The sequence below is a fragment of the Meles meles genome, chromosome 7 (genome assembly GCF_922984935.1).
Source record: "Meles meles chromosome 7, mMelMel3.1 paternal haplotype, whole genome shotgun sequence".
NCBI lineage: Eukaryota > Metazoa > Chordata > Mammalia > Carnivora > Mustelidae > Meles > Meles meles.
In genome coordinates this window covers 5,280,747-5,297,804 of record NC_060072.1, presented here as the reverse complement: position 1 = coordinate 5,297,804, position 17,058 = coordinate 5,280,747, and the positions used below count along the sequence as shown (strand labels likewise).

General features: G+C 47.0%; 1 protein-coding gene across 1 annotated transcript in view; it reads right to left on the bottom strand.

Annotated features, from left to right (window-relative positions):
• The window catches only part of EFCAB6 (EF-hand calcium binding domain 6), a 226,274-nt gene that overhangs the window by 101,649 nt on the left and 107,567 nt on the right, over positions 1-17,058 (bottom strand). Inside the window, exons 14-18 of the mRNA XM_046010713.1 lie at positions 12,943-13,110; positions 10,035-10,094; positions 9,785-9,945; positions 4,394-4,567; positions 2,324-2,492 (exon numbers count right to left, since the gene is read on the bottom strand). Of these exons, the coding sequence (XP_045866669.1) occupies positions 2,324-2,492; positions 4,394-4,567; positions 9,785-9,945; positions 10,035-10,094; positions 12,943-13,110 (732 nt within the window). The remainder of the gene's footprint in view (positions 1-2,323; positions 2,493-4,393; positions 4,568-9,784; positions 9,946-10,034; positions 10,095-12,942; positions 13,111-17,058) is intronic.

The following is a 17,058-nucleotide window of genomic DNA, read 5'->3' as shown; positions in this document are numbered from 1 at the left end:
GGCAGGGGGCCAGGGTGGGCTTGGGTATTGCCACGTCCAGGTGCGGGAACAGCCTCACGCCAAGGAATCCCGACGGGCTTCTGAGACACCTGCCTCCTTCAGTCCCCAAGTGGCATCTCTTCTGGGCGCCACTGGGGATTCTAGTGACTCTCCAAATTCATCCATTCATTCAGTCAATGTTGGGCCCTGCTTTGTGCCATCCCATCTCACTGTCTGAAAGAGAGAAAAATGTCCACCTTTGGAGTATGCGATTTAACGGAGGAAGTCAGGGAAACAGCAGAATAAAGACGTGGATGGAAGGATTCTAAGTGCAACCTTCATGGCAGGAGGTGAAAAAAAAATGAGGTAAAGGAGATCGAGGTGGGAAAGCAGGTTGTATTTGCCCTGGGAATGTCAGGGTCACCGCAAAGTGCCATTGGTTAAAGGCTTGGAGGAGGTGAGGGGGACAGCTACACAGCCGTCAGAGGAACACCCTCCAGGTGGAGGGGACAGCCAGTGGCCGGCAGCCAGAGGCAGAGTAGGAGGCTGGTGTGGCTGAGCGACGTGAGCAGCAGGGAGGGTGGTAAGAGTGGGGGTCAGAGAGGCAGCGAGGGGCTGGCTACTGCCAGACCCCCCAGGCCCCGCTGGGACTCTGGTTTATACTCGCGCAAGACGGGGGCAAGATGGGAGGGTTTTGAGCAGGAGTGACCCCCTCTGCAGACCCGTGGGAGTGTGACGCTGGTTACTGGGTCGAGAACACACCACAGTGGGGAAAGGGCAGGCACGGGGAGACCAGAGGGGTGGCGATGGCCAGAAGTGGAAGAAGTGGGACAGCAGTCGTGCTCTGGAGTGACTTGCAAGGCAGCCAACAGGCTTTGTTGATGCAAGGGGCATGGGTGCAAGAGAAAGAGGAGAGAGTCAAGGAAGACCCCAGATTGGAGCCCTGAGCGACAGGGACAAGGCTGCCCTTGAGAACAGAAGGGCTGCTGGCAGAAAGGCCTTGGTGGCATTTCGGTCATCTCCAGACACCCACGTGAAGAAGTCAAGCAGGCAGGTGGGCACCAGAGACTGAAGTTTTAGGAGGGCGGTCTGGGATGGGAAGTAGAGATGCCAACAGGTGAGCCACGGGCTTAGCGATGGCAGAGAAGCCCTAAGACAGAAGAACGTGCCGCTGAGCTTACAGACCCGCTCACGGGTGGGCAGCGGAGAGCGGCTGCACGCGCCGTCTGCCGTCTGGGGTAGTGGTCCCCGCTTGGCTACCACCTGCTGCCCTTCTCTAAGGTAACCCCTGCAAAGTCCCTGAAAAACCAGCGGCAGCCTAGTGGATTCTTACCTCCTGAGAACCTATGGACTGATGCCATGAATTAAGAGCACTGAGCATCGAGATCATTCAAGGCTGCTGGGCATGGGGGCTTGGGGGCAAAAGAGTCTAGGACAAGGTGCCCTGGAGGCGGTGATTCACAGCCACTTCCCTCCCTCCCCCGCTGAAACTGCTCACCAGGGTTATCAGTGACTGCGCGGGGACCCCCGTCCCATCCCCCCAACCCCCTGCGGATACCCCGCTCTGTCTCTCCATCAGAGAGAAAATAAGCACAGAGCCTACTTCAGCACCTCGCACGGGGGCAGGCACTAGATAAATAGTCGCTACTAATATAATTATTCTCTTCTTGGAAAGACATTTCATTGCCTTCTTCCAAATTTGTCCACACAGACACCGCTACACATTAACGGAAATGCTTTTCTTAAAAGTAGCTGAAGACGATTAGCTAGAGGGGTCGTAACAGGAATTTTAAGCACTCATTTAAATTAATTCCTCGAGAAGTCAATGCAGAACCCTTCAAGCTTAGTTCTTTCCGGCAGAACCTCCCAGTTCCCCTCAGCGCTCCGAGCTTCCCGCTTCTGCTGCCAGATTCTTTTTTCACTTTCTCGAGGAACAAACCACAGCTCTGTCATCACGGCATGGCAGGAACTCCTCACTGGCAGGGAAGCGGCCCGAGCAGCTTTGGTTCCCACCCCCCTTCTGCTCCAGAATGTACTAGAAGCGCCAGCCAGGTACTCCTCCGGCCAAATACCACATCCATGAACACTCTGGAAAGTTTAAATATCAAAAATTGGCCACATCCATACCAAAAGTACTCTCCGAAGGAAGTTGCCAAAGGCATTCTGGGCCAAAGAATCCTTTTACACTGTTCAAAGATGCCTCAAAATGGATCTGCTTTGCCCTTAAGGGAATAAAGCCCTTGCTGAAAATGTACCTCCCATCCTTCAGGACCCATTAACCAAACTGCTGAACTTCTCCAGAAACGAAAGAAACACAGAAACACAGAGGAACCCATTCTCCTACCTTCTTGAAGTCACGCACATTAACTTTGCCATTAGGTTCCTTGCCGAGGTCAAGAAATAGTTTTCTGAAGGCTGGGTCCCGCTGCTGTTTATGGTTTTTGAGGTTTTCAATGACTTCATCCTTGGTCCTGCTCTCGGTCAGGGTGCTTCTGTCCTCAGTGGGCTTGGTTCTAAAACCACAATCAGCCTTTTAGATCCAGCAGAGCTCACCCAAAGGGATTCAACCCAGGATCACAACCCCGAACCAGGAAACAGGCGAGTACACGACCCGGCTTGAGAACATCTTACTCGCCTGGGGCTGTGGCTTCCAGAAAGGCCCTCGGCACCGTGTCAGGAGAAAGCTCTCGGTGCGGTGCTGGTGTGGGGCCGCTGGCCGGGGTGAGGAGCTCCAGGGCCCCGGGTATGGTCATCCCTGCGCTACGGTTTCCAACCACGCTTGGAGCTGGCTGAATAGGGCGTGTGATGGGACATGGCGGGAAAAGTAAGTATTCGTGTGAACTGGGAAAAGGGGAAGTCGGAGCCCATGACAAAGCTTTAAATGAAGTAGGCTGTTTTGTGGTAACTAGGCCAAAAAGTCATCAAGCGTGCATGGAAAGGAAGGGAAGTTCACAACTATTCCAAGTTGGTTTATACGGTCCAGTGGATTTATAAAATCTAGATTTTATGTGATGTGCTATGAGTGTGGAGGGCGGGGGTGTGATTGAGAATAATTATTTCTTCAGCTCTCGAAGTCTCTGGGACCCCACCGGAGCGGGGGGGTGGTGTGGGGGGAGCATGGGGGAGAGCAGAAAAAGGACTTCTCCTCTCCTGCTGTGTCTGCCTTCAGCTTTGAAGAGCTCTCCAGGAATGCCCACATTTTATAAAACACCTAATTGCCATTAGTTCTTCCACTGGGTTTAGAAGGCAGCCACATCTCATCACAGAACATTTAACCTTTCTCTTAAAATATCATCTTTCTGCCCATTTATAAAGCAGCTCCCACGGAAATGCCCAGATATTCAAATTTCATTAGCATAGCATTAAAATATTCCCACTGCTCTATACTTAGGGACTTTTTTAAAGGAAAATGACAGAGTGAAGCCTGCTGAATAGGTCTACATTTTACCTTTCCTTGTGGATTTATTATAAGCTATGAACCAGCAAGTTAAAATAATATCTTTTCATTAGACTAAACCTATATTTTTCAAAATGAGGATGGGCTAGAATATTCATCAGTCCGATGTTTAACGGATTTGCTAAGCATGTTTTATTGTTACGATTCAATGTGGTGATCATTTGAATAATTCTATCACTCATGTCAGAAAATGTTAACCGGTTTAATGGGTATATTATTAAATATTACACCCATTAATATAAATATTAAATATATTTATATTTAGTAAATATTAAAGGGTGGTAAGGAGTCAAAGTTTCTGGAAAAGAACAAATGTGAATGCAGGAATGGTTGGGTGGCAGACAGGTCCTCTGGGAGCCGAGGGTCCTGGGTTCTCTTTCTTTTTAAATTTTTAATTTAAATTCAATTTAGTTAACATGGAGTGTGTTATTAGTTTCAGAGGTAGACTTTAGCGATTCATTAGTTACACCCAGTGCTCATTCCATCACGTGCCCTCCTTAATGCCGTCACTGAGTTCCCCCATGCCCCCCTTCCCCTCCCCTCTAAGCAACCCTCAGTTTGTTTCCTAGAGTTAAGACTCTCTCATGGTTTGCCTCTCTCTCTTTTTCTCCTATTTTATTTTTCCTTCCCTTCCCCTCTGTTCATCTGTTTTGTTTCCTGAAGGTCCTGGGTTCTTAACCAGCATGGCCACCAAGTCTGTGAGTGACCCGAGGCCAGTCCGCAGACCTCTCGGACCTCAGTGTTTTCGCTTCCAGAACTAGCAGTCAACCCAGTCATCCCACAGATCTCTGCTTGCTCCCAACTCCCCCCGGCCCTCATCACTGTATTCATAGTTTGCCATTTTTCCTCATTTAAATAATAAAGTACTACAACACTCGGTCAGCAAATACTGACTGAACACCCAGCCCACACCAGGCATGTGGTTTCCGCGAGCGCTTGCACTTTGTGTCGCTTTACCTCTCCGAAACCTCCAGCTCCTGCTCTTCCTCTTTTTGAAAACGTTCACTTAACAGCTGATCCTTTGGACCAAGAACTGGAGAAGCGGTGGGAGGGCCGCTAATTCCCATGCATGCCAGAAGTTTCTTGTAAAGGATCCTTCCCGAAGCAATATCCTGAAACTTATTGCAGAGTCTGAATTTGAAAAATTAGAATACACCCATCAGGTTGGCTGAAGTTAAAACCATTGGCCCTACTGAGTGCTGACAAGGATGGGAGAATCCGCAGCTCTCTCCCATGGCTGGTGAGGTGTGGAACAGCAAAACCAGTCTGGAGGACACCCAGACTATACACCTTGACTATACACTCACCCAGAGGGACAGCCCTTCTACCCCTGGGCATCTGCCCAAGATCAATGGAGACCTATGTCCACACACAGACTTGCCCAGTCTCTAGAGCTTTCTGTGTAAGAGCCAAACACTGGAACGTCTACCAGATGAGTAGCTCCATAAGCCGTGGTAAGGAAATGGAATAGTACCCAGGAATGAAAAGAAACCAGCTGTGCATACAGGGAACGTGAATGGGATCTCAAAATCAGGACGCTTGGGGAACAGAGCCTGACAAAAAGAGAACATCTTGCATGCTCTCGTTGATATAAAACCCTAGAAAATGCAAAGTTGTCTGCAGTGACAGACAGCAGATCAGTGGTTGCTGGGGCTGTGGGAGGAGGCCTCCAGGAAGCTTGGAGCAGTGGGGGGAAATGTTTGCTGCCTTAATTGATAGCTTGTGATGGCCTCATGGATGTTCACGCATGATGGAGATGCTCAAACGTATCATTTAAATATGTTCAGTTTAGGGGCGCCTGGGTGGCTCAGTTGGTTAAGCATCTGACTCTTGATTCTGGCTCGGGTCATGATCTCAGGGTCCTGGGATCAAGCCCTGCACAGGGCTCTGTGCTCAGCGGGGAGTCTGCCTGGGATTCTCTCTCTCTCCCTATGCCCCTCCCTCAGCTCAGATGCACATGTGTCTGAGCTCTTTCTAAAATAAATAAAATCTTTAACAAATAAATAAATAAATATGTATGTGCAGTTTACGGTTTGTAAAGAATACTGCAATAAAGATATAACAAATGTAAAAATAATCTTTTTTTTTTTTTTTAATTGCAAGTTCTGGGGTGGAGCTGTGGAAGTACCTATACCGGAAATTGGGCATATACAAATACTTTAGAAAAATGTAGGCAATCACTAGTATGACAAGAACTACTTTTCCCCGCAACATTTTGTTTATTAGTATTCTAATCAGAAAAGTTGCACATACCCACTGTAGCAAACTTGGTAAAGCCTGAGGACCAAAACAAAAATTCCACATGTTTATGAGAATCCACAGGCAACAGAGCCCAGTGGCTACGGGTGTGGACCCTGGAATCGGCCTCCCTGGGTTTGCATATCAGCTCCAGACTTCACAGCCCCATGAGCGAAGGCAGCGTTCACGCAGTCTGAGCTGTGGCCTGTTTCAGGACACTGGGGAGGCCCAAACCATTTTTGTATGGACACTAGGAAGTCATTTGCCTTTTCCACCCTCCACCCCACCCCCCCCCCCCCCCACACCTTCACGCTGGGTTTTTCAGAGGCCACATGACACGTGACCACTGACGGAACCTGTACTCTGGAAGGCTGTGGTCTCTAACATTTTCTAAGGCTGTGGAAATGTTTCGGGTGTGAATGAGGAGCCGGAGTGAGTTTTTGGAGATTCACTTAGTTCCCTTACAGCCCTCGACTAGCTCATTACCAGTTACCTTTGATGACACCTGCTATAATTTCTGTAACCTCATTAGCCAGTAAGTCATTATTTGAAACCACCATGTTTCCCCTGAGCCTACAGGGAAACCCAACAAGGAAGTACACATTCGTTTTCTGCAATAACATTTTTCAAATGTCCAGTTTTAATTTCCAGTCCAGTCATACTGATCGATACACTCCATACAAGGGAAACTTTCTGAGGTCTCCAGTGGTTTTTAAGCCCATTCAGGGATTGAGAATCGCCGACCTGGGTCAGGTCTCAATCCTTTCTCTGCCTTAGTTTCCTTGTCTATAAAATGCACCCACCTCAGACGACCACTACCAGTATTAAGAGGATCCATAGAAAGCCTTCGCGTTGGGACAGGCTGCATGTCCACGAGCTTAACAAACCGAGGCTGTAATAGTCCAACACGGTTATCCTGCAGCTGCTTCGCGCACAGCGAGGGGCCTTCAGGAAGTGCGGGCCATTGATGTAACTGCTTCCGGACATATTCATGCTGCCAGATGCTAAGCACTGAGCTGCGTATTACAGCTACCACTGTGAACGGACTATACACCCCTGCCCCAGGGAGCCAAGAGGCCGGGAAAGTGCCCATTCGGAACCGAGGGAACAGCCACCCAGAAGTGCAGAGGTGAGAGCTCGGGCTATTCCAGAAATGGAAAGCAGTTCAGAGCAGCAGCAACCAAAGCAAGTGTTTTGAGCTCAGCGCCCGGTGGAGGGCTCTATGTCTAGGCTCTCCTTTGACCCTTATTGTACTCTCTAAGTAATGCTGGCCTGAGGAAATGGAGGCTCAGAGTGGGCACATAAATTACTCAAGTGCACAGCTCGTTCAGGGCTGAGCTGGGATTTGTAAACCCAGGCAATCTGGGCGAAGAGCCCGAGCTCTAGAGGGTGCAAGAATCATAAGGGTCCTGGGAAGCCACTCTTAGAAGCATCTGGAAGCTTTCCTGACGGCAGTAGGACACCGGGGTGTTCTAAGCAGGGGTTTAACATGATCAGATCTGTAGCTGAGACAAAAAAACCTGGCTGTGTCACGGAGGATGGATTAGAAAGGCTTCCATCTCAAATACCTAATTGCCTGCATGACCAAGTCTAGTGGTAGACTTCTTTCATTCATTCATTCATTCATGACCAATCCACTAAACTTCGTTCATTCATTCATTCATTCGTTCCCTCCCTCATTCATTCTTTCACTCATTCATTCCCCCACTCAACACTGAAGAAGCCCTGAGCACGCTCTAGGGAATGTTCCAGCCCGGGTACTAGAGCTTCAGAAGTGAATCCATTCCACAACACTGCGTTTCCCACCCTCTTGGCGTGCTCACTGGCACCAGCTGGGTCCACCTTGACCCTCCCACCTTGCAGGGCCTGCTCCGGCCCTTCCCTTTCCCGAGGCCATGCTTGCTAAGGCTATAGCTACGATTCACGTGAGTGCTCATCTCCCTGGCTTCCTGGGTGCTGCCTGAGCCGCTGACCTCCTCCTACTCCCCGAGCAGCCCCTTCCCCCGCAGGTTCTGGGCCACCACCCTGACCTTCTCCACCTTTCTGGCCAGATCACTGATGACCTGGTGGTGTTCTACCAGGTCCTACCCCTGCCCTTTTGCCCCAGATGGTCCACTCCCTGCTCCCAGATGGACGCTGGGAGCCTGAGCTGGGAAGGCTCAGGCTGTCAACGTGAGGAGAATCGTGTCTGAGCCCAAGTTCTCTGCGAGTCTCCTGCTGGAGTTTTCACTAGACGTGCTTACTGCCCTGTGCTTGCTAACGGGGCAGTGACACGGCCTCTGGCTGTCCCCTCTCCCATCCACCTCCATGTCCAGTGTCCCTGAGTCCTGTCCTTCTGTCCAGCTGATGGCAGAGCAGCCGCCCCCTGCCATGCCACTGCCACCCCTGTGCCACCCACCTGTCCCTGTCCTTGCTCCCTGTCACAGTGCTTCCTCCCCACTGGGGCCAGAGCAACCCTTATAGAGCACAGATCTGACATTGTCCTCCACTCCATCCAAGGCCACCTAACAGGCTTCTCACTCCCTGGGCTGTGCTTCTCCACTATGGCTGCACATCAGAGCCGGTGGGGACATCAGTATGACCGTGCCTGGCCGGCCTGTGAACACGGCATGGGCGTTGGGATTTTCAAAGCTGTCCAGATGACTGTCAGTTACTGATAGGGACCCAGTGCCCTGCCAGATGACCCCAGTTCCCTAGTTGGGCACCCACCGCAATTCTAGCTTGACCCCGCCCATCCCCCAGCAGCATCTCCCTGCTGTTCCTCCCTACATAACGGCCTGCCCCAACCGTCCTCCAGGGCTTGCCACTCGCCAGCTGTGCGCCCACTCTCTGGGCTTCGCCCTACTATCCTGCATCCTGACATGTCCTTCCCTTTCCCCTTCGGACTCAAGCATCACATCCGAGAAGCTTCCCGCATCCTGTCCTGCCCAGCTATAAGTGAGTGCTCCAAGGCCAAGGCAGCTAAAGCCCCTGCACACTGGCTTCTTGCCCCGCCCAGGCCCCCTGAGCTCCCTCTAGAACCTCTCTCTGGGCTTCCTCCCCCAAACTCCTGCAAGCTGGCCTTTCTGCAAACGTTCGGTAAATGGATGACCGCAAACACCGAGCTCTGTGCACCTCTCTGCTCAGGGAAGTCTCGGCCTCACCCTCCTCCTCTAAACCCTTCTTCTCTTGCCAAAACCAACCACAAGAAAAATGGGTAATGAAACATGAACTTCCCAGAAAGGAGACTTTCTGGGAGATTGGCTGTGTCACCTGAAATCAATGTAATGTCATCAAAAGCAACAAATACAAGATTTTCAACATTCCAGCCAGAAGGACTGAACTTTCTTCCCTGCGATTCAATGGACTTCCCTCTGATCTCCCAGATCACTGTTCACGGCAGGAAGCATGGACCCAACAGTCTATAAGGTCGAGTTCTGGGTGACAAGCTGGAGTGCGTGCGTGGCAGGACTTTCGGGGGGTGGTGGCAGCGGAAGCAGGAGTCCAGCTGCAGGTTCTCAAGGTCACTGTGGAGGGAAGCAAGCGGGCTCTGTGGCCCAAGGGCAGCCGTGAGCAGGGTGAACCAAATGCACAGCAGGACACCCACAAGGACCTTCAAAAGGCACTTCGCTCTTCTTTCTTTTAAGATTCCTGTCCCCTGGGATGCCTGGGTGGCTCAGTTGGTTAAGCATCTGCCTTCAGCTCAGGTCATGAACCCAGGGTCCTGGGATCGAGCCCTGCATTGGGCTCCTTGCTCAGCAGGGAGCCTGCTTCCCTCTCTCTCTGCCTATGCCTGCCACTCCTTCTGCTAGTGCGCGCTCTCTCTCTCTCTCGCTCACTCGCTCCACGGCCTCCTAGCTATGTACCTGTGAATAGGAACCTCACTTCTTCAGACCTCAGTGTCCGGATCCACGGAAAGAAATAACAGCCATCTTCCGTGGCTGTTCTTGAGAACTAAATCACAGAGCACATACCACACTCTCGACCCATGGCCGGGTAAGTAAGGACCCAATAAACAGCAATTATCAATATTCCTTATCGATACTGCAAACACACATAGAGAAAGTTTCACGATTATAAAGACTTGATGAAAAACATGAACCGAATTAATTTCGCTACCAAAACACTTACTTCAGTAAATGTTCGATCGTTAAAAACGGGCAGAAAATGCGCATGATTTTCTTGAAATTATTTCGACCAATGAGCCCCGTGTCTCCGAGGTCGTAGGACTGCAGCATTCTGCAGAAGGCTTGGAGATTCCTAGTAATCGAGTCCTGAACAATTTTTTCCACCTAACAGAAAGAACAAACACATTCACCAAGGAGCACCTTTGTAACCTGAGTGGTGGCGTCCTGGGACCACGCGGCAAAGTGTTACTTACTGAATCCCAAGCCAGGAGGAGAGGTGCCGAGGTGTCTGTGCAGGTGGAGAGTTTTCGTATCTAATTGGGAAAGAGAAAGTGTGTAGGTACGAGTCACTCCTCAAGGCAGTAGGAGCTCTGGAGGCCGACAGACTCAGACTGTCAGCTTTGCCCCGATGCGCCAAGTGACTCTGCGATCGCGAACAATTGAGTTTGCCCCCTGGTCCCCATCTGGAAATGGGGATCATAATATTTAACTTGCCCTTAGTAAAAAAAAAAGTACAATAAACACGAAAAAAAATCCATCAGTTGGCTTAAAGAAATGCAGAATAAAAGAATAATGAGGCGGCGTTTTTGCCTCTCAGAGTGGTAAAAATTTAAAAAGGAAGCCAATTGCCAGTGTCCACAAGGTACCCGTTTGGGAACATTAGACAATATGATAACCTACGTGTCCTGGGACAGGAGTGACTGCCTCTGGGGAGTCTGTTCCCCTGGCAAGGGACAGAGTTTGGAAGGAAACTTACTTTTCACCATGTTCCCTTTTGCATTTTATACCTTACACATATATTCCTCTTTTAAAATAATTAAAATAGAGCCGCCTGTGTGGCTCAGTGGGTTAAGCCTCTGCCTTCAGCTCAGGTTATGGTCTCAGGGTCCTGGGATCAGGATCCGCATTGGGCTCTCTGCTCAGTAGGGAGCCTGCTTCCCCCTCTCTCTGCCTGCCTCTCTGCCTATTTGTGATCTCTCTCTCTGTCAAATAAATAAATTAAATTAAATTAAATAATTAAAATAATTTCAAGAATAAAATGGATATTCTTTGACCCAATCATTTCATTTTTAGAAATTTGTATGAAAGGAATAATCACAGAAGGACCAAAAAAGCAGATACTACAATTCCCATTGTAGCAAGATTCATAAAAGAGGAAAAAAAAAAAAAAAAGAACATGTAGATTACAACAGGGAAGAGCTACTCTGTATCTTTTAAAATCATACAGCAGAATTTTTCCTGACAGTGTTAAGGACATGCTAGTTAGGGACAGCACCAACTGAAAAGTCATTAAATAGAGGGTTTCATTTCAAAGGAAAATAGATGTCATACATGAAAGTATGCACCCAATCTTCAAACTGCATACATTAAGTACGTACCACTTTTGTGTATCAGTTACACTGGCATAAGGCTGAAAACAAGGTGTGTGCTGGAACAAGGCTCAGAAGAACAGACCACAAAGTCAGTCCGTGGGTAACAATCCCTCCGTGTTAGAACTAGTGGTGATTTTCATTTTCTTCTATTTGCATAACCGTGTTTTCTCATTTTTCTCCTTCATTCCTGTGTGTTCATTCATTCACTCACCACACTGTTTTGTAAGTAAGCCTGGCCGTGGGTTAGCCCGCACAGGTACAATGGGCAGTGAAAACAGAATGATCTCGGTCTTGGTGGAGGCATGACCACATAATGACCAAGTTGGGACACTGTGACCGGCAGGTGTGTGGGCCAGGGGCTGCCAGACAGATGCCTCTGCTAAAAGCAGAGGCATCACAGAGGGTCCCTAGAAAGACATGGGTGCTCTGAGACCTGCTGAGGAGTGTGAAGGGAATCCTGGAAGGAGCCGTCCTGGACGTAGGAGGGACCTGGGGGAACCTGAGGACCTGAGCCCACATGGCCCACGAAGATGCCGGGCGCCGGTCAGCAGGGCTGGACCACCTGGGCACCTTGCCAGCCAGGCTAGGAAGACCTACTTTCTCCCAGAGCCCGACAGCCACACAAGGCTTTTAAGCATGGTGGCTGATAGGATGTGGTTTGTATTAAGCAAAGATCGTGCCACTTGTCGTGAGAGCAGGTTGTTTACGTGTCTATATTTTGCCTCTAGAGAAAAAGGATAGTTGTGTGCAGGGTTGCTGTGATGGACAGAGGTCATAGTTCTCAGGAGCTAACACAACAGAGTTCAGGATGAGGGACAATTATTCTTTTCTGTGTGTGAGGGCCCTGGGACTTACTTTTGAACTAGGGTTCAGGAAGGACCAAATGACATTGGTTTAGGATATGGTCACCAACTTGCACAAGGTGGGTGCTCAGAAAATCCTAGTATTAGTGAAAAACCAATTTGTACCTGCTAGAGGAAGTCTATAATTTCAAAAAGAATCTGTTCGTGCCTATCGCATACATTACATGACACTAATCTAATTTTTTTAAAGTTCTTAAAATATTCAAGTGCTAATCACTACTAAAGTTATAAAAGCATTTCTAATAATAAAACTCTGTCAACTTTTCAAAAAGCAAGTATGGATCACAAAAGGCAATAAGCAGTTTTTTTAAAAAATGGGGAACTAACATAAAAACTCTGAAAATATGAATGAGGACCAGAGGCATCATTCACAAATGTTCCCATGCAAGACATGGTTGCAGGAGGGGCGCCACCGGCACACTGTGGAAAGAAGATACGTCCTGCGCACAAAGGGGCTCTCAGCCCAGGAGGGGTTTCCAGAAATGACAAATATCACCCTTTAAGAAGATTTAGATACTGAGAGTTAACATCAAGCAACTCAAACAGTTAACTCTTACTTGAAATGAAAATTAGAGGCACCTGGGTGGCTCAGTCTGTTAAGCATGTGATTCTTGACTTTGACTCTCCATTTTGGCTCTTGATCTCAGGGTCGTGAGACTGAGCCCTGCATCAGGCTCCGCACTCAGTGCAGTGTCTGCGTGAAATTCTTTCTCCCTCACCTTCTGCCCCTCCCGCTGTGTACGCACGCGTGTGCATGCGCGCTCTCTCAAATAAATAAATCTTTTTAAAAAATGAAAATTAACCCAGCTGAAAAACAGGAAGTCCTTTATTTAAGACTATTTCAGCTACCGCCTCTATTTCACTAAGAATACTTAAGTTTTCCACCATCAACGGAAAACCAAACACAGAGTTGTCATAAAACTCACCTTAGAGCTCTCTTCAAGCAGTTCGAGAAATGTGTAGATATTTACCCATCCAGTGTGTCCCGGGTCAAGCGTTTGCATCAGTTCTTTGAATTCTGAATCACTGATTTTTACAACCGTGCAATTTAGAAGACGTCGCAATTCTTCCCCCATTATCCGCCCATCGGGTTTCTGAGCATGAGAGTGTATATAAGGGAATTTTTTTTTAAAAAAGGAAAAGGGAAGGGAAAGCATTATATATACTAAGCATCACTGAATAGAGTGAACTCTGGCCAAACAGAATCATGATGACGCAAGAGTCCCGCAGGCGGTGGTCACTAGATAACACTGGGAGGCAAGAGCAGTGTATTGGGTGGGTGCAAGGGGGACGCTGGACCTCCCCAGGGGCTGTTCCCACAACGTTCGTCTATCGAGACGTGGGCAGAAGGTGGCCCCAAGAGAGGAAAGAGGCCGATCTTGCTGGCACAAGCTGACACCACCTCTAGACAGGCTAAGAGCTGTCACAGCTCCTCCCGTCCCATCCCCACCTGAGGGCTATGGGGCTCAGCCGCAAAGGGCACATGACTTCCCGGCAATGCAATTACGACTTGCCAATTTACTAACAATATTAATTATGCTTATTTTCACTCCCACCAACCTCATCCATTACATAAATGGACAATTACTTAGCAAGAAAAATTTCAGCCATGCTGCATAAAGAAAACATATTATAAGCAAAATACTGTGAGGCAAATTCTTCCCCCAGAATAAAAAATTACCAATAAGCAAATTAAATATCAAAATAAAAAGACTATTTACTGGAAAAATAGGGGAAATAAAGGACCCCTACCCCCCTCACAGAGACACTGGGACTACTAATGTGACAATGGGCCTAAGTCATAAGCAGTGTATGAATGTCAGCTGTTACTTTGGGGTCCAAAATTTGAAAAAGAATTAAGGTTGTCTTAGGGAAAGTTAAATAATTCAGAGGATATATGCCCGCTTACTTTTTTGGTTCGGGAGTGACCATAAAAATTTTAATGTCCAAGTAGGAAAATTATGATTCTTAATAAATTACGGCATCATGTGACCTTCACCATCTGCTTCCAGAACTTTCCATCATCTCAAAAGATACCTCGTGTCCGTTTCCTCAACCTAAGGTAGCTTGTATTTGCTGTCCCTCTGTACTTGCTTTTCCTACGTATTTCAGGTAAATAGAAGCATACACTATAGACATCAGTATGCATTTGCCGTTGTGTGCAAGCCGAAGCCGTGAAAGCTTAGCATAACATTTCTGAGGTTCACCAGGATGCATTATGGATCAGTACTTTGTTCTTTTCTATCCTTGTTATTATTCCACTGTACACAGATGCTGCATTTTGTTTATCTTACCACAAGTGGGTAAGCGCTTGGGTCATTTCCAGTTTGGAGATTATGAATAACGTCGATATGAACATTTGCACACAAGTCTTTGTGTGTAGACATGTGTTTTTACTTCTCTTGGGCAGCTACCCATGAGAGGAGTGCTGTGTCACGTGGTGCATTTGTGTCAGTGTTGAAGAAGTGACCACGCTGTTGTGTCAGTGTTGAAGAAGCGGCCACGCTGTTGTGTCAGTGTTGAAGAAGCAGCCACGCTGTTGTGTCAGTGTTGAAGAAGCGACCACGCTGTTGTGTCAGTGTTGAAGAAGTGGCCACGCTGTTGTGTCAGTGTTGAAGAAGCGGCCACGCTGTTGTGTCAGTGTTGAAGAAGCGGCCACGCTGTTGTGTCAGTGTTGAAGAAGCGACCACGCTGTTGTTTCAGTGGCACCCATGGCACTTCACACTCCCGCCAGCACGAGGGTGTTCGTGCGTCCCATCTCCACATCTTTGTCACACTTACTGCTGTGTGGACTGATTACTGTCATCCCAGGGCTGAAAGTCTCAGTGCGCTTCTGGTTTGCATTTCCCTGATGTCTCACGACATTGACCGTCTTTTCATGTGCTCGCTGGCCATTCACTTGTCGTCTTTGTTGATGTGTCTATTCAAATGTTTTGCCCATTTTTTACACTGGGTTATCCTCTTACTGAATTCCAACAGTTCTCATGTAGTCCACATCCAAGTCCTTTACCTTTATATCATTTGTATCTATTTTCTCCCAGAGCATGGCTTATCTTTTGAAGCCCAAATTTTTAATTTTGAGAAGTCCAATTTATGGGGCTTTTCCCCCCTTTATGGATCGGATTTTTAGCGTCATATCTAAGACATCCTTGCCTCCAAGGATGCCACAGAGATTTATGCATATGTCTTGCCATTTTAACTTATATGTAGGTTTATGACCCATTTTTAGGTAATTTTTGTGTATGGGGTAAGGTAGTTCATCTTTCTGCAAATGAATATCCAATTGTTTCAACACCATATTGGTTGGAAAGATGACCCTTTCCCCCCACTGATCCTGTAAAAGATGAACGGACCGTAATTGTCCGCACTTGACCCTGGACCCTCAGTTCCATCCATCGATATGTCTATGCTCATACGGCTGCCACACTGTCCTCATACCGTAGCTCTGTACTAAGATTCGAAATCTGGAAGCTTAAGTGCTCTAACTTCATTCTTCTTTTCCAAGATCGGTTTTGGCTATTCATCAACCTTTGCCTTTCCATATGAATTTTAAGATCAGTTTTTTTAGTTTCTGCAAAAAAGCCAGTTGGCATTTTAATGGGGTTTGCAGCACTTAATCCATAGATCAATTTGGAGAGAACCACCATCTTAATAAGATCGAGTCTTCCAATCCGTGAATACAGAATGTCTCTTCATGTATTTACATTTTATTTAACAGTGTTTTGTCATTTTCAGTGTACAAGTCTGGCACTTTTGTTAAATTATTACTAGGTATTTTAGTCTTTGTGATGCTTTGTGAGTGGAATTGCTTTCTAAAGTTCAGATTGTTCATTGCTAGTTTATAGAAATATAATGACTTTTGTGTATTGATCTTCTATCCTGCAACCTTGATGAACTCATTTATTATTTGTAGAAGGTTGTGTGCGTATATCGCGTTGTCTGTGAATAAGGACAATTTACTTTTTCCTTTCCAATCGGGACGCCTTTTATTTCTTTTAGGATTGTACTGTCTAGAACTACAGTACAATGTTGCATGGAAGTCGCGAAAGCTGACATTGTTGTGTTTTTCGTGATCTTGGGGGAAGGTTTTCAGTCTCTTACCATCAGCTGTGGTTAGCTGTTAGCTATGGGTTCAGTGGAGATGCCTTTCATCAGTTTAAGGAATTTCCCTGCTATTCTTGGTTTGCTGAAAATTGCTATCATGAAACGGTGTTGGATTTTTCTGCATCTATCAAGATGACCATGTGGTTTTGTCCTTAATTCTATGAATATTGTGTACTCTATTCATTGATTTTTTGGTAGTCAAACCAAACATGCAATCCTGGGATAAAACCCCACATGGTCATAGCATTTCATCTTTTTTGTATGTTGCTGAATTTGGTTCGCTAATATTGCGCTGAGAATTTTTGCAACAGTATTCAGGGAGGATACTGGTCTTTGGTTTCTTTTCTTGTGGTCCCTTTGTCTGGCTTGAATATCGGGGTGTAATATTGGCCTCAGAGAATGATTTGGGAAGCATTTCTTTGTCCTATATTTTCTGAAAGTTTGTGAAGGATTGTTATGATTTCTGTAAGTAATCTTTGTAGTCTTCAATGCAGAGAGTTTGTACATTCTTTATTAGGTATGTTTCTAGGCTATTTGATTTTTTTAAAGATATTGTTAGAAAAGATATTTTAAGAATTCCTTTTCTAATTGCTTACTGTAGTTTATAGAAATAATATTGATCTTTGAATACTGATTTTGTATCCAATGACCTTCTAAATTCTATTATTAATTCTAATATTTCCTGGAAGATTATTCTGGACTTTCTATTTAGAATACCATGTGAGCTACAGATAATAACACTGAGAGTAATATCGGATGAACAGGCAGGGTACAAATGGTTTCTGGGTGGGTAGAAAGGGAGCCACACCAGGTTTAAATGTACGTGGTGGGGTGACTGTGTCCACTAGAGGGAAGGCGGCAGGGTGTAGAGGTAGCACGTACTTGGGATGCATGGTGGCAGCAGATGTAATGCAGTCTTTCCCTAATAATCCTACACC